At 32.0% G+C, this 21,808-nt stretch overlaps 1 protein-coding gene across 3 annotated transcripts in view; it reads right to left on the reverse strand.

The window, feature by feature from the left end:
- Window positions 1–21,808, reverse strand: part of VPS13B (vacuolar protein sorting 13 homolog B) — a 777,819-nt gene that overhangs the window by 334,008 nt on the left and 422,003 nt on the right. For all 3 annotated transcript variants that reach the window (XM_023517476.1, XM_023517471.1, XM_023517472.1), the window contains exons 26-30: window positions 19,346–19,517; window positions 18,679–18,793; window positions 14,677–14,743; window positions 9,735–10,143; window positions 1,518–1,629 (exon numbers count right to left, since the gene is read on the reverse strand). In XM_023517476.1, the coding sequence (XP_023373244.1) occupies window positions 1,518–1,629; window positions 9,735–10,143; window positions 14,677–14,743; window positions 18,679–18,793; window positions 19,346–19,517 (875 nt within the window). The remainder of the gene's footprint in view (window positions 1–1,517; window positions 1,630–9,734; window positions 10,144–14,676; window positions 14,744–18,678; window positions 18,794–19,345; window positions 19,518–21,808) is intronic.

Raw genomic sequence — 21,808 nt, forward strand, 5'->3', positions numbered from 1 at the left:
GGCCATTTTTTGGTTGCAGCCATCATTGTTGTTTGGCGGGCCCGGGCTGGGGATTCGAACCCGCCACCTTGGGTGTATGTGGCTGGCGCCTTAGCCGCTTGAGCCACAGGCGCCGAGCCGAGCATAAATGTCTTAATCCTGTAATCAGGTAAAAGTGGTGAAGGCTATCTTGTTTAATAGGATGTAAGCATTCCAATTTGTACAAATAATCAACATATTGAATCCCATAATGGCATAAATGTATTTATGATCTATGTATGAATGACTTAAGAAAAAAAAAAAAGAAAATTAAGTTTTTTCATTCAGAATGTATGTACTGCAATTATTTCCCGAGATTCTAAGGGAGTCAAAAGACATGAATTATAACCTTGGCTCTATCACTATTTGACTAGAGATAACTACAGTATTCTTTTGGAGTTTCATTTTTCTACTCTCTAAAATAAAGAAGTGGATTAGATAATTCCTAAGGTATCCTTCAGTTCTGAAATCCTAAGATTTTGTATATTTAGCTCATTTGAATAAGCTAAATAAAAACTTATTTAAGGGATGAATATTATACTTTTTAAAATGAATATAAGTAAGGATCAAGATATATAAGTCAAAGGAAAAAAACTGTCAATTCCAACAAAATGTAATTTGAGAAATAAAATTCCTAGATCTATTTAAAGTAAAATAGTTGTTTTCTGTAGTCTGCCTCTAGGTAATACATGCAGTATCAAAATTAGAATTTTTTCCTAGTGGTAACATTTACTGGGAAACAGTAGGACTTTATTTTTTAGAAGAATAAGACTAAAACATCTGAAAAACAGACCAACAGGAAGAATAAGACACTTGTTCATCTGTATTTCTGTGACTTTTCTCACTTGGTATTATTTGCAACTGTACTTTTATGTCTGGCAGCAGTGCCAATTTCAGCATGAATCATATATTATTTTTATCATGTTGATTACATATGTTCAGCAGTTTGCTTATCCGTATATACTCAGTGTGGTTTGCAAATACTCAGTGACAAAATCCAGAGCATAGCATTTTCACAGAAAGTGTTTACTGTGAAATTTCTCTTTAGAAGTTTGCTTTTCTTTACAGCTTTGATCCATATGACATCCACATTCCTACATTTCAAATAATGGCTTACACTTAAAATTAAGAAAATGCTTCACTTTGATACAATATGACTACTAGGATGTGGTAGTTCTAGAGAGGACCTCATTTTCTTATGTGATTAGAGATTTGGTCATATTTGAAGTCTGCTAAAATTTTTCCAAACTATACTTCTATTTTATGGTGACTTGGTACTTACATTCTGTTATTCATCAACACTTCACAGAAATAGTTGATTTGTCTGAATGAATTTAAAAACCCACAACTGAAGAAAATCAGAAAAACCTGGTTTTGAATATCAAAAGAACCCAAATGAAAAATATTTCTACAGGCCACACTAAATAAGTTGTATTGATCACTGTATTTCTTTGCAGGATGAAATAGTGGAAAGATTGAATATAAAAAAATAAACCTACTGGTAAATATCTTTCCTGAGGACAGATCTGCCAAGGGGATTGTCAGCTTGGGGAGCCATGGCAACAGAGCCAATCTTCAAAACCATGGTGTCTTCTTTTGCTGCCTGGTCAACTGTAACAACAAAAAAAAAAAAAGAAAGAAAGACATTCTTGAACACACTATGGATCTATGCTTAACTTTATGCATCAGAAGAAATATTTGAGGGACTGTAATAAAGACATACTAATATAAGACCAATAAATGAAGAAAAGCAAAAGGAAAAATGATGTTTAAACTATAAATGTCTGATGCTTTTCTTAACTCTAAGTATCACAGGAATGGAAAAATAAGCATCACATGTGTTCACTAGTAGATTAACAATTATGAGCTCACCTGAGAGAAAAACTCATATAATTCAAGAAGGCATTTGGGAGCAAGAGAGTTTGGCAAGTTCCCATCCAAAAGTAACAATGCATGGGTATATGACACACTTCCTGGGTGAAGAAAACAACTACAACTTGGAGTTTACCTTACAGAGGCAAACAGTGTAACCTAATCATGTGTGCCCTGATATTATGGTTTTTCTGTTACAATATAGAATTAAAACAACAACGGAAAAACAACTCTGCCACTCCCAACATTAAAACATATGAAATTAAATATATATATAAATACTCCATCGTTGTCTACAAATATATTAAAGGATATTACAGTCAGTAACAAATTCTGAAGGCCTTTTAAATCTACATGATTAATAATTAAATATCAGACATACACTCACAACATACAATATAGTGCTTTAAGTTCTAAACTATTAGAAAATCCAAAAGGAAAATGATGGTTACAAAATTGAAGATAGAAAAAAATAAATATTTTTTGTTTGTTTGTTTTGTCTTTTTTTAAATTAAATCATTGCTGTGTACATTAATGCAGTCATGAGGTACAATGTGCTGGTTTTATATACAATTTGAAATATTTTCATCAAACTGGTTAACATAGCCTTCATCCACACCTACGGTGCGTCTTACAATGGTACATGTGAAACTTACTAAACGTACAATATAAATGTCTTCACATGAAAAATAACTATTTAATATGAGACAGCATATCAACTTTTTATCCTAGGCATTTTTTAATTTTAAAATTTCTACTGTGATTTTCCTTAGAAATAGTAATTTCACACTTGTTTAAAAGTTCTACCTCTTAATGAAGTCTAAAACTAAGGTAAGCAATCAAAGAAAACAAAAAAAGGTAAAAGGATATGCCAGCTCTAATTCTTTTCTTAGTATTCAATAAGATGATATTTAACCATATGTACTCATCTTATGAAGTGCAACACTGGGTAATTCAACATCTTTTCTAAGGTACTAATGGCCCCATTCATTAAATTTTACTCTTTATTCTCTAGCAGAAGATTCTACTATAGTAGCTGTATAGTGTTTAAAATTGTTTAAAAATTGTTTACAATATACAACTTTCTTGGTTTTGAAGTAAACATATATTAAAACTCATAATTTCTCTCAAAGAACTATCATCTGCCACAAATAGAACAGAAAAGGACTGGCTGTAAGTCTTCAGAAATATCCTGAACAGAACATGCCTACAAAGGCATACAATCCATATTTCCCAAACTGTGGTGCCCAAAGAATGCAAAAGCTATGAGATTATTTCCAGCTGCTTTAGCAGTACACTTAGTATGGTCTGATTTAGATTAGTCTAAAAAAAGAAAGTCAGAATTAAGGAAATCAGAAGAAGGAGATATTTACTGAGGGAAAGAAGGAACCAGAATATAATGACCATAAAGGGAGTAGGGGAAGGCAAAATGGTTGGGCAGTGGGAGGAGGAAGGATAGCAAAACAGAGGAAAAAGAGAGGAGCTACCATACTAAATATTAGCATGTGGATGCCACAGTAAAGACAATACTTTTAAATGTCCACAGCAAAAAAGATCAAATAAGAAACGACTTCTCATGCAGCTGCACTATTTTCAAATGACTAGAGGTCTGAGTTGATTATAGGTCCTTATACTACAAACATTGTTTACATTTTACAGATCTTGCATTTTATGCCAAGCTTATCAAATAGTTCCATGTGGGTAAAACCTCTGATTATGTGGCAGGCATCAATTAAATCAATAAATAGTAAGCCTGGAGAATAGACTATACCACAAAAGTGCAATTAGTGTACTTGCTAACTGTTCTTCCAGGCTACAGATACTACCCTGCATATGAAAGTCTGAAATGTAATAGAAACACTGCAGTAAATGAGGTACATATGGAAGAAAAATGACGTACTTGGTGTTATACATAAAGCCAGACTCAAGAACAGAATTCTGCTTCTGTCAGAGCCAAAAGTGTTTTTAGTAGATTATATTGACTATGAAGTTATAATAAAAAAGCACTTAATGTAGAGCATTCACAAACTAGATTAAAACAATTAATTTTATTATAGAAAGTATTTAGATTATCAAAATAGATCATTGAGATACAAGAAAAAGAATAAAAATATATACTATACAAGAAAGTGCCTTGAGTCATTTCTTCTGTTACTTTATAGCTGGAAAAAAAAAATCTTCCCTTTTTTGGTTTACTTCACCTGCATTTAATAGTTGGACCATATGAGAAAATGTTCCCTCTAGAAGTATGTTCAACATGGAAATGAATGCCTTCCTTCTTTGCCTCAACTCTATTTTTAAAAACTGAGCCTCATGAGAAACTATTCATTATAGAAGACTTACAGTCCTCTTTTTTTGAAATAAAAAGCTTAAGCTGGAAGTCAAACACCTGTAGATTCAGAATCTTGATAATTATTGCACGTAACACAAATAATATTCAGGTTAAAAAATCAGATTTTCAATATCACTCCTCTAAATAAAATATTAGAATTTTAAATATATTTTTATCATTAACTAAATATTAGATGATTAAAAAGTTTTACACTGATGTAATAGGAATTATAAATCTGAAAGATTTTATCTCTTCTTGGGGCAAGAGAGTGTGTGTGTGTGTGTAGAAGCATGAAAGTGTGTTTGTGTATTGCACATGAAAAGGCGATAAGCAACTCCAAAATCATGAAATTATATCAGTTACCAAAAGCTTGAAGAAAGAGTAGAATTTTCATGCAATTGTCATATGATGTAAGACTGTTACTCACAACAACACTTTCCTAAGTCTAATAAAAAGTAAAAGTGTTTTGAAGACTTTAAATTCCTATAACATCCTCAATATAAATTAGATACTAAAACATCTAACGTCTCAAGAGTATTTGAAATTGCCACTGTGTAATGTCCTATACAAAGCCATCAATCAACAAAAGGCTTCAGTTGGCACTTAAAGACAGAAAAAAGTTCCAATAAATGTGTAAATTAATAATTACTGTACATATCAATACAAAGTTTAGTTGCCCTTGCTTTATGAATCACCTCTGACACAGATTGCTTGCTCTAGATAGGCATATATTGCTACAACATAGATTGCTTTATAATATTTTCATAATATAGTTTCTGCTGAGCAGTTTGATGTAGCAATATTCAATTATGCTATCAACTCATTAAGACAGTTTTACATATACATTTTTAATTTAATTAATCAGATTAAAATATTGTTCACACAATTTTAAAAGCCTTTCTAGAATAAAATGAAACCATGCTTTTGAGAAATGTAATTCCACCTATCTAAAATTTCTGGACTAGACAAATTTGTAGAGACAGAAAATAGATTAGTCATTGCCAGGGCTGGAGGAGAGATATTACTTAATGGATACAGACCATTCGGGGGGGAGGGGGGGGGAAATGTTTGGAAATAGATGGTAGTGATCCTTGCACAACATTGTGAATATAATTGATGCCATTGAGTTATATACTTAAAAACAGCGAAAATGATTGCAACCTAATTGTTTGTACTTTCAAATTAATCTGAAGTTTCAAAAGAAGGTAAAGTGGGAAATGTTTTTATATATGTATACATATATATATATGTATATATAAATTTACACACACACACATATACACATTACCACAATTAAAAAGATAGAAAACATTTTAAAATAAATGACGGCGACATTTTATAGTTATAGGCTTCAGGAGGAAATACTGGCTACTATAAATGAGACCTTCATACTCATGACCACCTAAGGGCTAAGATTAGCACTGACATGGATGAGGAAAACAAGTCAGTCATACATATCTTTCCCATAGTTATGGTAACAAAAATTTCATTCAAAGGAGCTCTGCAATGAAGATCAAACTGAAATGAAAGAGTGGGTAATGCACTGTGAAAACGTTCTCTCCATTAACAAGTACAAAAGACTTTCAAAGCATTCAGTATATCAAATAGCTAAAAAAATTTTATGATAAAATAGAAAATTTTGAGTATAGATCAAATGCCCACATAGAGAAGCAGCTATGTCTAATTCAGGAAGATTTATCCATATAAACACTATCAGGCATCTAATTTAAAAGTCTTAGCCTGGCTTGCTGGAAAAAAAAAAAATCAATGTTCTGATACTACTTTATATTCTTGGTCAAGTTTTAAAACTTAATAAATGGGTAATGAAGCATATGTGTTTAGTTTATTTGTAAAATTTATATTCATGACCAATATTGATATTTTATGATGTGAAATAGGTTTTTAGGAAGGAAACTTTAAACTGAAATAATGTAGGGAATGTGACAGGAAAAAGGACTCAGTTTAGGGTCACAAAATACGCAATTATTATGTAGAAATCAATTAAGTCATGAAATCTGAGGATCATTTGTAAATCATGAACATTTCCAGATTACTACAAAGTATCACAGTCAGATGTATTGCCTTACTTCCTGTCTCTGAATTATTTTTTCCGCATTCTCTTTGTATTTTTTTCCATCCCATCCAACCCTCTCACCTCTACCTCTGATTATTTCTTACATTTCAATGAAATTTTGGCTTTACCAATTGTTTATGTTCAAATGAAAATAATTACACAGTGAAGGAGTAAAGGGGATAAAATATGTGCTATGAGAAATTTTCAGGCAATCATAAAAGTTTACTAACATACATTATTTTAAAATAAAATATAGAAGCCAGCCTGAGGTAGGAAAAGAAATGCTTTAAACGAATCAGAGATATTTATGGAAAATAATATCCTTAATTAGTATAAAACCTATAGTTACAATTTTTTATAAAATAGAAAGCATAAAACATTCTTCTTATTTTCATCTAAAATTCTAATTCATACAAAATTTCTATGATTTAATTTTAATAAAAATAGCTATAGATAATACGAAATAATGCTATTTCTTAGATGTAATGGACTACCCTCAACTCTTTCCTCAAACTATTGGTACATTTTCTGTAATAAAGCCAAACTACTTCAGTTTCCATGGTGTTTTACTCCTATTGTCAGTTGCAAAAAAAAAGAAATATATATATATGTTTTGATAATATCAGTGATCTTTTATGTTCATGCCTCTTCTATAGTTAGGAGAAAATGTCATTGTAATTAGCCTATGGTCCTCAGAGAATTATCTTGTGTAAAAATGTAGGTTTCTAAACAACTCCATCAGAAAATGGGCAAAAGACATGAACTGAAGTTTTTCAAAAGAAAGTAGACAAAAGGCCAACAAGTATATATATATAAATGTTCAATATCACAAATCATCAGGGAAATGCAAATGAAAAATTCAATGAGATATCACCTTACCCCTGTCTAAATAGCCATAGTTGAAAAGTCATAAAACAATAGATGATGATGTGGATGCAGAGAAAAAGAACATTTATGTAATACTGGTGTAACTTCAAGTCAGTACAACCTCTGTGGAAAACAGTATGTAGATTCCTCGGAGAAACAGACTTATCATTTGATCCAGCAATCCAAAGTTTATATTTTGGTATAAACCCAAAGGCAAAGAAGTCATTTTATCAAAATGACTGCACTCAAATGTTTATGACAGCACAATTCACAAATGCAAAGATGTGGAATCAGCCTAAGTGCCTGTCAGTTCTTCAGTGGATAAAGAAAATGTGTATACATACATACAGAGACACACACACACACACACCCTGGAGTACCACTCAGCCATTAAAGGAATGAAATAATGTCTTTTGCAGCAACTTGGAGAGAACTGGAGACTATTATCCTAACATTATCCTAAGTGAAGTAGAATCTCAGGAATGAAAAGACAAATAACACATGTAGTCTCTAATAATTGAGAGCTAAACGATGGCACATAGGGCACGAAGAGATGTAAAAGACAGTGGAAACAGAGATGGGGTAAAGGTGGGAGAGGGTTAGGGATAAAAACTTACCTCTTGGGTGCAATGAACACTATTCTGTTGATAGGCACACTAAAAGCCCTGACTTCAGCACTGTACAACATATCCATGTAATAAGAATATTGTATTCTCTTAATATTTTTAAATTTAAAAAAGTTTCTTTGTTTACCTACGTAACTTTAATCTAAGTTATCTAAAAACTCATTAGATACTCATATATAAAATATAAGAAGGATGAAGCATAAAAATGATTACCTTTGCAATGAATATACAGCTTCTTTTCTGGTTAGCAGCTCATCTCTTATAATTGCTCAATAAAGACCAACTTTTTATTCTTTGCTGTCCATATGTTTCTACAAACTATCTGAACACATGAAAGCTACTGTACACTGTCAGAATACAGCATATTCAGAGAATAGTAACTTTGTATCTCAAAATAAACAATTTTAAGATAGTCTCTAGCAGAAATTAGGCATAAAAACGTAGGGACTACTTTCTATTAAGAATCTGTAAGTGTAATATATTCAATTTAGCTCCAGACACCTTGGTAATTAAGGACTATAAGGCTCTACAAATAATTCTTATTACAAAAATGAAAAAGAAACCCAGCACTGTTAATAAACCTTAAATATTGATAATAATATTAGGCAGAATACTTTCCTTAATTAAGATCATCTGTTGACAGAACACGAAGCAGAACTAGATTCTGAAAAGAAAGAGAATGGAGCCAAGTGCTTTTCCTTGGTGATTTGCCATTCTCTTTCATGTAATAACTTAAAGAAATGAAAAAGACCTTTGCTTTTTCATGTGGCACACTATTATCTAATCCTTAAATATGCATTCTCTCTTCTCTGTCAAATTCAGAGGGTCCTAATTATTAGCTAGGCATATGCTATAGCTTCAGCTGTCCTTCCAAAATTTATATATTGAAACTTAAAACCCCAAAGTGAGGGTATTAAGAGGTGAGGTCTCTGGGAGGTGATTTGGCTCTGAGGGTTCCTTCCCTGTGGAAGAGATTAGTGCCCTTATAAAAGGGCTTAAAGGAGTTTGTCCTTTATTGTCTTACTGCTCTTCCATCATGTGAGAACACAGCAACAAGGAGCCATCTTGGAAGCAGCAGCCATCACCAGACACTGAATCTGATGGCACCGTGATCTAGAATTTCTAAGTCTCCAGAACTGTGAGAAATAAATTTCTATTACTTATAAAATTACCCAATCTAAGGATTTTTATAGTAGCAGGAAGGGACTAAGAAAGCATACTACCGTGTGGGTAAAAGATTATTGCAGCTGGGTACAATCATATGATTAAGTTTTGGCTAATGAAGTATAAGCGGTAACGAAATGTGAGACATCTGGAATTCTACCATCAAAGAAATGGCACAACCTTCGCAGGATAATATTCCCATTTACCGAGAACTTACTATGGAATCAGCACTATACACATAGTTTCAGGTTGTCATCATTTGAAAGAAAGCTATTAATACAGCTAACTCTCAAGTTGGGTACTTTTATTGCTCTTTTACACATGAGGATCTTAGGTTAACTTGCTTAAGATATCACAGTTCGTAACTGGTAAAATTGGAATTTGAACTAAGATCTGTGTAATTTCAAAGTCCATACCACTAACCATGGTGCCAGAATGTCACCCAAAATACCTAAAGTTCTCCATTTTTTTATAACACGGGGAAATAAAAACTTAAAAAATTACTGTGTAAGTGGAGGCAGTGGATTATCAATTCAATTCAGTTTAAAACACAGAATTATTTCACAAGGCATTGAGAAGCTTGGACAAGCCATAAGAACCTTGAGAATTTGACTAGCTTTTTTGCTTACCCTTGGTAATCATGTGAATATTTATTTACATCATAGAATTTTTATATTTCATCATTATAAAAATTATTTTGTTTTAAAAAACAAACCAAACCCCAGAAAACTAAGGTCTTTATAATAAAATTATTTCATTATTTACAAAAAGATGACAATACCTTCAACAGCTGGCCGTATTTCTTCTGTTTTTGGAACAAAAATTCTGATTACACTTGTGTTGATATATATCAAAGGTAAATTGCGTGATGTCAATGTATGGGTCCTCATGGGCTGACCAGGAGAATTTCTTTTCTCTTTTTGTGTTCTTGGTAGTTTTGCTTGAAATATACTTGTAATGGCATTAAGTAAAGGAAAACAAAGGACAATATCAAAGGCTTGTGCTGAAAGAAGAATTTCATGTAGAAAATGAGGGGAACCATCCGTTAAACCTTCCGATAACTTATGAAAACTTCTTCGCTCATTTCTTGATGTTAACTTGTGGCGGACATTTTTTGTTACAGCTTTTGTATATGTTAGAGAGAGAAATCCATGCTGCTGATGAGAGCCATCTAGAAGCTTTGTAGTTGTCTGTTCCAGAAAAAGGAAATCACAATATACATATCATTAACAAAAGAAACAAAACTATTTGAAAGACCAATACAACCTCAATATGTTGACCATTTTTGTTGTACCTATCATTCTATATCTGTTAATAAACAGAAGACTGATCAATTCTATAGATAGGACAAAAACTTCTAAGATAGAACAACGGAACTAAAAGTTAAGAATCCTAAGTTTCAGGTCTAGACAGTAGGAGAGATAATTATCCCCTTTGAGCTTGAGAATTTGACAAAAGACTATTCTTGATTTTACATCTTGATTTTCTTAATATTTCATTATGAATACCAATAGGCTGTCATAAAATAGGTCACAAGATTGTTTGTTCAGGTGAAATTGAACTAGCTGTGTTATATATTTTTATGTGGGATCAAACTTAAATAGGCCAGATAATTGCCTAGGTGGGGCATAATATTTATAAGAACAGAGTTTTCCCTTTAGTAAATAATTTGGCTAATTTATATTAAGATAGAGCCTATAAAAGACTCCTCACTGATTCTATCCTTTCATAATTAACCAGTTAGTGCATCTTTCAAGGAAATAGAAATGTGACACAAAAATAAAACATCTGTCTTTTAGAACTTGCCTATTTTTAGTAGCTATAACATTGTTTTCCAAAAGCTAATTGTCAGCAATCCTATAGCTCATCATCTTTGATTATACTTCTATACTGGAAAACATGTAACATTTGATTGAGAGTATAAAATGTATCTTATACTCTATAATTCAATATTTCTGACAAAATAGCCCAATTAACTCTCATATTCAAGTTGCACACTGTAAACAAATTATAATAAAACAGCATACTTTAAAAGGGTAAAGTAAAATTCATGCTTTTGTATTCCTCAACATACAAAAAGAACACTCATTAAAAATATTTTCCTGAAGCAATTAATATAAATAAAATCCTATTTGACAAATTACTCAGCATAAGGTGAGAACTGTTTTATCCCACATTCCCAACCCTCTTCCCAACACTTGAGAGAGTTTTCAAGTTATCAAGAGTCCAAAGAGGGGATTGTTAAGAGGGAAACTGAATATGGAAGAAGAACAGAAAAGGGAATATATTCATATAAAGTGAAGAAAGTGAGGAATAGGAAAGCAGTGGTGTCTCTGAGCCTATGTCAACTCATCCCTCCTAAACCACTTTAACTTCCACTTTCTTCCTCTCTTATTGCCTGGCATCCAATGACATAATAGGAGGGAAAAAGTATGCAACTCAGCTATCACTGATAATTTTGCTTTTAATCTAGACTTTATAATGAAGGAAAGTTAAAAAAAAAGTACCTTTGTATATTTTCCCCCAAGTCACCTGATTATTTTTTGTAAACTTAGAAGTGAGCATTAAATGGTGGTGCAATGTAATTATTTTCTCCCAATGGTTCGCCCTCAAATCAGTTTTTACTGTTCCCAAAATTTTGACTGCTTCTCTGAACTGATTTCCTTTTTTTTTTATTTCTATACTCAAAAGATGCATAGTAAAACATAAAAGAAAACAAAAGATTTTTTGCTCTTTATTTTTTCTATTTCTATACTCAGAAGACGCATAGTAAAACATAAAAAAAAACCCAAAAGATGCTACCAGTCTGTCACCATGTTCCTAGACAACAGACAATAATGGATAAGGAAGGGTGGCTTCAGTGTAGTCCCAGTGAAAGAGGTCACAGCAGCACTGATCTAGGTGTCTAAACTGGGGAAAGGGTAATATTGAGCACCAATCTAAATATCCAACTCAATGCCTTTTTTACTATCATGGAAATAGCGTAAAAGGTATTTTAATATGTGAATTCTCTGATTTAGAAAAATATTTTTGAACATATTCAAACAATATTATTAAGAGGTAAACTATAGGAGGAAGAGGTTTTTTATTTTTGCTATTGTTTGTTAAACTGCTACATTTCTTTTTTTTTAGAGACATAGTCTCACTTTTATCACCCTCATTAGAGTGCTAAATCATCACAGCTCACAGCAACTTACAGCTCTTGGGCTTAGGTGATTCTCTTGCCTCAGCCTCCTGATAGCTAGGACTACAGGCACCCGCCACAATGCCCAGCCTTTTTTTTTCTTTTTATTGTTGTTGCAGTTTGGCCAGGGCTGAGTTCGAACCCACTACCCTTGGTATATGGGGCCAGCGCCCTATTCACTGAGCCACAGGTACTGTCCTAAACTGCTACATTTCTAACTCCCTTATTACAAAAGAAAAAATAAATAGCAGCTAAAATTCAAGTAATATAAATATCATTTTCATACAATAATATTTTATACTATTTTAAATGACAAATTAGAAAATACTGACAATTTAAAAATTTTAACAAAAGGTATTTAATTTAAAATTTTAGAAAAATGATACCAGAAATGTTTTAAAGAATATTAAGAATAATTTTAGAGATTTTTGTGAATATATGTTAGAATTATTAAGAATATGCTGTGAGCTATGATGCCATGACACTCAAGCCTGGGAAACAGAGTCAGACTGTGCCTCAAAAAGAAAAAAAATACAGTATTTGCCAGAGACACTAATGAACATTTAAAGAGAGCAAAATCTTTTAGAGTTGGGGCATGGTGGCATACACCTGTAATCCTAGCACTTGAGAAGAAAGTGGGAGGATCATTTGAACTCAGTTGTTTGAGCCCAGTGTAGGCAATAGTGAGACATAATCTTTACAAAAATTAAAAAAAAAAAAAAATTAGCCAGGCATGGTGATGCACCCCTGTAGTCATACCTACTTAGGGGCTAAGACAAGAGCAGGAGTTGGAGGCTGCATTAAACTATGAGGGTGCCACTATACACTAGCATGGGCAAGAGAATAAGACCCTGCGTCAAAAAATAAAATAAAATAAAAATAAACAAGCAAAAACTCCTAGATAGAATTCCTGTTACAAAAGCCATATTCTAGATACATCTTTTCTCAACACTAATATAGACCATTACAGAAAAGTTGCATATCAAATTGGAAAATAGCACATGCTGTGTAAATACACTAGTAAACATTAAGTTTAGGAACAAAATTATTTAAAATATTTTTATAATGCTAAAGTCTATATCTTAAACCTCTTGTGACTTGTAAAAAGGGATAAAAAATAGACAAATAGTTCACACATTTTGAGAAAATATCCAGTAATGTCTGCAATGATTTAATAAATTCTTCAAGGAATGGTTATTGCCATTATGAAGATTTGCTTTTACTATTTTAAAATAACATACTTTTTAAAATAATTTTTAAAATATCACTTAAAATAAATTAGCTTAAGAATATGTTCAGATGTGTTGTACTATGTGTGTTACAAAAAGCAAAGTTGTAGAGCAACTTCTAAAAGTCACTGGTATACAGAAGAGTATGCATCTTTTATCCAGATTCAAGAAGATACCAAATAATATACTTCCAATTAATGAGACAACAAGGGGATAACATAGGAAAAAATAATAAAAAGCATTCTCAGTAAAGATCATAAACAGAATGACAAAAGCAGTACTGGTCAACTCTTGATCATTCAATATATACACAATTAAAAAATTTTATTTCATTACTACTTTGATTTTCTTATATTGATGGTAAAATTAGTTTGTACTCACAAAATCAGAGTGACAATAACATGTGCAAGTGACCCAGAAACAGATGATTGTGGAAAATCAGCTGTTGATTTTAAATTACATTATAGTTTATTTACAAAGTAGATGATAGAGTGGGAAATGAAAATCAAGAGTTGACTCTAAGGATAGTTCAGTTTCTTCTCTGGGTTCCTGTTAACTGGAGTTCTGTAGCATAGATTTAAAAATAATTTCTTACAGAAGGAAAGAAGCCAGAGCAATTACTGAAAGGGTCCTGCTTGCTGATGGGTCGAACCAACAAGGTGCGTCTGTTCAGCTTGTCAGTACAGGAAAGGAAGACACCTCCACATTGCCCCAAAGACCAACACTCTTCCCCAAGGCTTGAGGTGATGGACAGGAGCAAAGAAGGTGAAAAGACAAAAAGCAATAAAAGCCATAAGCAAAAAAAAAAAAAAAAAAAAATTGGATAGTTTTAAATTCTGCTCAAGTTTGTATAGGTTTAGGTCTGAGCCACTGCTAGGTAGGGCCTAAGCCTGGACCATCTTCTGCAAAAGCACTGTTAATGAAGTAAACAAAAAACAATTGTTTCTAGTGCAAAATTACTACTTTTAATTTATGGTAATGAATAATCCAGCATGAACTCACTTATGAAATAGAAAAAATTTCCAAAACGTCAACATAATGCATGTTAAAGATAAAATATATTAATAAAAGCAATCCTACCTTTGCCTTTTTGATAAATTTACTTAATTATTATAACAGGAAGATGGTTACAAAACGTGAGCAATTTAAAAGAATAGTTTTAAATTTATAATGTAATTTTGGAGGAAGAGATAAAAAACAATTTACTCTGAACTCTAATTCTTGTAACTATTAGTCCTATTGCATGAAAGAACAAACATAAACAGTTTAAAATATATTTCCAAAAATCATAAAAACTAAATGAGTCTCACCAAAGGTTTTTCTTTGCATTGTAGAAACACTCCTTCAAAATGTCCTGACTGCCAACCTTCCCCTGGCCTGGAAAACACAAGTTCACCTTATCTGTTCTCTTTAAATTTTCTGAGTTAAAAAATAGAGTATACATAACCATTTTAAATAGTTCTAAAGTAAACAACACTGCACTGAACTAAAACATGGATCTGACAATGTAATCAATAGAATACTTTATAGCAGTGCACACTCTGACAGCTCTGCACAGAACATTTCTCCTAATCATAAATTATACATTTATTTAGCTGGATAATGTCTATCTTATCCATAAGACTGTAAGGTCCATAAGGGTAGAACTTTTAAATATTACATCTCAAGTACTTAGCATAGCACTTGGCACATAATACATATTCAAGCAAGATTTGAGTTAAATGACTGAAATCTAAATATTTTAAATTTATATAAATTTAATAGTAAAGTCAAAAATAAACTATCATATAGATTGCTCACATCATTAAAAATTATTTCAGCTATATTACATTGATGTATTGCTAGAAATATAGATATCATTTTGAAAGAATTAACTATATAAAAATTCTATTATCAAAAACTAATTAATGATTCACTGTTAATAAGGTGAAAATAATGATATGATTGATAACACTGTTAGAAAAAGCCCTAAAATGCATGCAGCAAAATATTTTGTTATCCCATAAATAATATACTTTCTCAGTTTTGACAGGTTAGTTACTGATATAAACAATATGATTTTCAAAATAATGGATAAAGATTCAAATACTTTTAATATAGAAGTAGAAACTTGATAAATCAAAACAGTTATAGCAAGTACAGAAGCACATCTGTGCTTCCATGAGTACATGATAAAAAATTGTTGAATAATGTTATAAATCCCCAAATGAATAAATTTTAAGCCTGTTTCCAAGCCACAAACTATAAAATTAAACATATATTATTTTTAAATATTTTAAAAAATCATTTGAGTTTTGTGTTACGTGAATTATATTTCAATTAAAAAATAAAATATCAGAGTACTACTATAAAGTCATAAAAAAAAGCACATTTATATTTTTATTTGGGGAAAATTAATGACAAAACAGCTACAGAGTTTTGTAAAAATATCTAAAACTTAACCTTTTTAGCACCATTATTTTTTATTACAAAAAAAAATCATGTTTGCAGATAATCATACTTTTGAGAGAAATTTATTAGGGAAGAAACAATGGTTCTAGGAATATCCATCACAGGTATTCATGTATTAATAATCTGTGAGATAAGAAAAGAGTCATCAGAATGCTAAGGGACTTTTGCTGTTGCTCCACCTCAGGGCACAATTATATTGGTATGAGGAGTGGATGGCAAGTATACAGCAAAAACCAGAGCCATCACCTGTCTTCCAGTGATCTTAGCAAATATGCAATATACAAAATAAATTATGTAAGATGATTAGCAAATGTACATAATTAATTTCATTTAATTAGGTAATATGGTTATTTATGAACATCTTTACCATATTATACAACAAAATTTTATTATACTCCATATAGACATGAATAATAAGTAAGATTAACCAACTTACCTGCCAAGATCCCTCTTTGAGAATAAATATAGGCATACCTCATTTTGTGGGCTTTGCTTTATTATATTTTGCTGATATTGAGCTTTCCCAGTTGAAAGTTTACAGCGACCCTGCATTTATCAAGTCTACTGACATCATTTTTCCAATAGTATAAGCTCACTTCATGTATCACATTTTGGTAATTTTTTCAATATTCCAAATTTTTTCATTATTATTATATCTGTTACGGTGATGTGTGATCAGTGGTAATTGTTATTATTGTAATTTTTTTTGAGCACCATGAACTACACTCATATAACAGCGCACACTTAACTGATAAATGTTGTGTGTGTTTTGACTTCTCCTTGTTCATCTCTTTCTCTCTCTCTTCAGACCTCTGTATTCCCTAAGATGTAACAATGTCGAAATTAGCCCAATTAATAACCTTTAAAATGGCCTTGAAGTGTTCAAGTGAAAGGAAGAGTAGCACATCTTTTACTTTAAATATAAAGGTAGAAAAGATTAAGCTTAGTAAAGAGACCAGTCAAAAGCCGAAACAGACCAAAAGCAGGCCTCTTGTGCTAGTGAGCTAAGTTGTGAATGCAAAATAAATAGATATTCCTGGAAGAAATCACAAGAGCTACTGGTGAATACAGGAATGATAAACGTTGCTGCAAGGTATCCAGAAGATTATCTTAGGTATCCTAAGATCATTGATGAAGGTGGTTACTGAAAAACAGATTTCAATATAGACAAAACAACTTCCTATTGGAAAATGCCATGGAGGACTTTAGTAGCTACAAAGGAGAAGTTAATGCCTACCTTCAAAGCCTCAAGGGATTGATAGGCTGACTCTCTTATTAGGGGCTAATGCAGCTGGTGACTTTAAGTTGAAACCAGTGCTCATTTACCACTCGAAAAATCCTAGGTCTCTTAAGATACGCTAAATCTATTCTGCCTATCCCCTTTATCAAAGAACAAAACCTGAATGACAGTACATATATTTACAGAATGATGTGTAGAATATTTTAAGCCTATCATGGAGACCTATAGCTCAGACGAACTATTCCTTTCAAAATACAATAGAACCTCCATATTTCACCACTTCCTACAGTGACTACCTCCTTAACTTGACCTAATTTTCACAGACTGGACATGCTCCACATGTATGTTTCAGTATGCTAGGCCTAGTTCCTTATGTTGACCACCTCTGTATGTTGACCAGTTTGTTACAGTCCTAGAGTGGTCAACATACAGACATTCTATGTTATTAGTGGTCCTTGACAATGCATCTGAACACCCAAGAGCTCTGATGGAGATGTACAAGGCCATGGATTTTTTTTCATGCCTGCTAGCACAACATTCATTCTGCAGCCCATGTATGGTGGAGTAATTTTGACTTTCAAGTCTTAATATTTAAGAAATACATTTGATAAGGCAATAGCTGCCATAGATATTCTTTTGATGGTTCTTGGCAAAGTAAATAGAAAACCTTCTGAAAAGGATTCACTCTAGATGCCATTAAGAACACTCATGATTCACGTGAGAAGGTCAAAATATGAACACTAATAGGAATTTGGAAGAAGTTGATTCCAACCCTCATACATGACTTCAAGAGGCTGAATACATTCATAGAGGAAGTAACTTCAGATATGGGGAAATGGCAAGAGAAGTAGAATTAGAAGTGGAGCATAAAGATATGAAGTGAGCAAATCACTGCAATCTCATGAGAAAATCTGAAAGTGGCTTCTTGTGGAAGAGCAAAACCTATAGTTTCTTGAGATGGAAACTACTCCTGGGGAAGACAATGGAAGCACTGTTGAAATGACAACAAAAGATTTAGAATATCTCATAAACTCAGTTGATAAAGCAGCAGCAGGGATTGAGAAAAATGACTTCCAATTTTGAAAGTTCTAGTGTGTGTAAATGCTATCGAACAGCATCATATGCCACAGAGAAACCTATTGTGAAGGAGTGAGTCAATCAATGTGGTAAAATTCATTGTCTGATCTTAACAAATTGCCACAGCTGCCTCATGCTTCAACAATCACCACCCTGGTTAGTCAGAAGCCATCAATTACAAGGTAAGACACTTTACCAGCAAAAAGATTATGACTTGCTGGAAGTTCAGATAATTGTTAGGCTTTTGTAGGAATAAAGTATTTTAAATTAATGTAAGCATATTTTTTTAAACTGAATACTATCACTCATTTAATAGACAATATTATAAACAATTTTTATATGCACTGGGAAACCAAAACATTTGAGTGACTTCCTTTATTACAATATCTGCTTTATTTCTATGACCTGGAATCAAACCCACAATATATCTGAGGTATGACTATATAGTAATTTTTAAACATAACTAGCCAAATTAAAATAGAAAAATTATATGACTTTGTTAAAAAATATAGCTCCTCCTATATCCATTATATTCATTATTTACCTGCTTCTATAGTGATCAATATTGAAACTCTCTATTTTACATTTCACTTTGGTATATACATCCTGGACATCTATGGAAGCACTGAGATCTTCTAGTTCACTGACCATACAAACTTCTGTAATAAGAAGTAAACATTAATATCAATACAGTCCTAAAAATCATTATTAAAACTCTATATTTTACATTTCACATCAGAATATACATCCTGGATATGTACACAGGCACTGAGACCATATAAGTTTCCAGAATAATAAGCAAAATTAATCTCATTATAGGCCTCACAATTAAGATAAAACATCTATTTCAAGACAGGGATAATCTCAATTCATGTCTGAAGGCCTATATGTAATGCTAATCAAGGATCTTTACAATAGTTTTAGTAACAATAATTTGTTAATTTGAAAATTTTCTCATGGCCTTTGGGATAAATTTTAATATAAACAAAACAAAATTTAGGTATCACAAAGTAAAAAAAATATGTACACATAAAGATATAAACTTTAAATATTGACAAGATTCAACATTTTAGTATTGCTAAAATAAATTACTTGGATTACATAAATAATATTTCTTTAATTACAAAGGACAATAAATAAAATTCAGTCTAATATTTCTTCTAAAAATAGTATGTTTTATTTTTCAGTAAAGAAAATAAGTAATGCTGTACCTGTGCCTTTATTTTCAGGATCTGGAGCAAAGAGCTTTATAGTAACTTTGGGGAGTACCCATTGCATCCATAGACTAACACGTCCACTGGATCCACCAATATTACTTGTTGTTTGTTCCAAAGTAACAGAATCTGAGAATGGGGAGTCATCACCTGCTTGTATAGAATCTCCCTGGGGTAAGGGAGTACAAATACTTTGTAACACAAAAAGATAATAACTAAATGCAATTGATGTTTAAAATCAGCAATTATTATTAGTAACTTTTCTGTATCACATATGTTAATGATAATCATATAAAAGCTAATATATAATTGAAATCACAGAGACATATACCAGTCAAACAGTTCTTATAGTTGAACTGTACATGCATATCATTCCAATTTCTTTTAAAAGTCATATACAATCAAGAACAATTCAGGAGGCCAGGCGTGGTGGCTCATGCCCATTGTCCCAGCACTGTGGGAGACTGAGGTGGGTGGATTGCCTGAGCTCAGAAATTCTAGACCAGCATAAGACCACCATAGGACCTGGCTGAGCCGGAGAGAGCCAGAGTGAGACTCTGTTTCTACCAAAAAAAAAAAAAAAAAAAGGGGCCAGGCATTGTAGCAGGTGCCTGTAATCCCAGCTACTTGGGAGGCAAAGGGCAAGAGAATCGCTAAAGAAAGAAAGAAAAAAAAAAAAACTTCAAACTAGGATAAGGGAAAGCCAGCTGAAATTGAGAGAAAAAAAAAAAAAAGAACAATTCAGGAATATACTAGTATTTCTTCGTAGAGTAGGATCCGCAAACTATGGTGATAAGTCCAAAGCCACTTGTTTTGAGTAATAAATTTTTGCTAGATATCCATTTATTTATCTATTGTATATGACTGTTTTTCAATGGAACTGGAGAGTTGCTATAGAGATGTTATTATCCACAAAGTCTAAAAGTATTTTATCTACCCTTTACAGGAAAAAAAAATTATCTACCCCTGCTATAAAGTATTTATAAATGAATTTAGAATAACCATAGCAAAATGATTAGCACAGTTTAAGCAATAGCAAAACATTCATCATGCCTTACCTCTGTTACTATAAGGAGACATTAAAAATTAACAGATCTGACAATAGTTTTTTAAAATGTTTTATATAGTTAAAAGTCTCTTAAGAAATAGGGCAGAATCTTATTTAATTTAACAAATGCATACTGAACTCCAGATAGGTGTAAGGTTTTAAATTCCATGCTACCAAACTTGCTATGAAAGGTTTGTTGGTTTGTTTTTGGTCTTTTCAACAGTGTTTAGTAGCCCAGAGTAAAATAAAATATTTTATTTGAAGTTCAACTGGATAGCTTTAGTCTTAAATGCCGAAGAGGTGATGCTAAAGATAGTTAATTACCCATTGATATGTTCAGTTCTTTCAAAATGAGCAAGTATTTGGGGTTTTAAAATCTCAAACTTTGCTGTTCGTTTATAACTAGCAAACAAAACTTTGAAGCCTAAACCTATAATACTCTTTATATTGTTTTTGAACTGATCAAATACAATATAACATCCTCCCTTTTTAAAAGATGTATTTAAATACCAGTAATATATACATAAGCTTAGGCTGGCAATCAGTATGATGTATTAGGTTAATGACTTCAGATGCCAGTCAGGTGATTTTAGGTAAGTAGTTTAATTTTTCAGAGTATGTTTGTTCTTCTATAAAATGGTTACTATTAATATAATGATATTTACCTCTGAGAGTTGTTACAATTATCCACACACAAAAAAAGAAAAGTTTATTTTTTTCTTTTTTTCATTCAAATGTGAATGAAGTGTTTACACACAGAAACATTTCATGAAAGGTAGGTATAATTATCCCCAGCAAGTTGAACCTAGGTTTAAGAATTCTTCGTTCTAGAATTTAGTATCACTCTTACCTTCCTCATTTTGTCATTTTTCTTACTTCAGACACATTTTCATTAGCTGTATGACCTCAACCTCCAATACAAAGGAGGTTTGATTTGACTGGAAATGATTATTGAATTCATTGTTGATTTGAATGTCTAAAACAAAATGTGTATTTCCTATGCTAAGGAGACATGACCAGTAGTCAACAGACAGAAAAAAACATCCCTTAAAATTTAGGTGAAGGCAACATAATATGGTCAATATGCCATTTTCTATGGATAGTCTGTCAGAACAGAGACCACTAATCTCTAAGTCAAGTCATTAGATTACACTTAACAGCAAGAAAAATAAGTAAAACTTCACACAAAATTAACCAAAAACCCTGCTCTCATTAACACAGACAGGCCATCTAGACAAAGGTATATTAAGTTCCCATATGAAGCTTTTGCCTTGACCTCAGTGTTTTATAATACCTTTCAATCAGAAGAAAATTTAATTTTTCTGCAACCCCAGAAGGAGACAAAATGGGGAAAAGTTTCATAGAACAACGGGCAAGTGTTTATTATAGCAACACTTAGCCACCAAGTGGAG

Source organism: Otolemur garnettii, unplaced genomic scaffold, assembly GCF_000181295.1.
Source record: "Otolemur garnettii isolate 467f Iridium unplaced genomic scaffold, OtoGar3 scaffold00004, whole genome shotgun sequence".
Taxonomy (NCBI): Eukaryota; Metazoa; Chordata; class Mammalia; order Primates; family Galagidae; genus Otolemur; species Otolemur garnettii.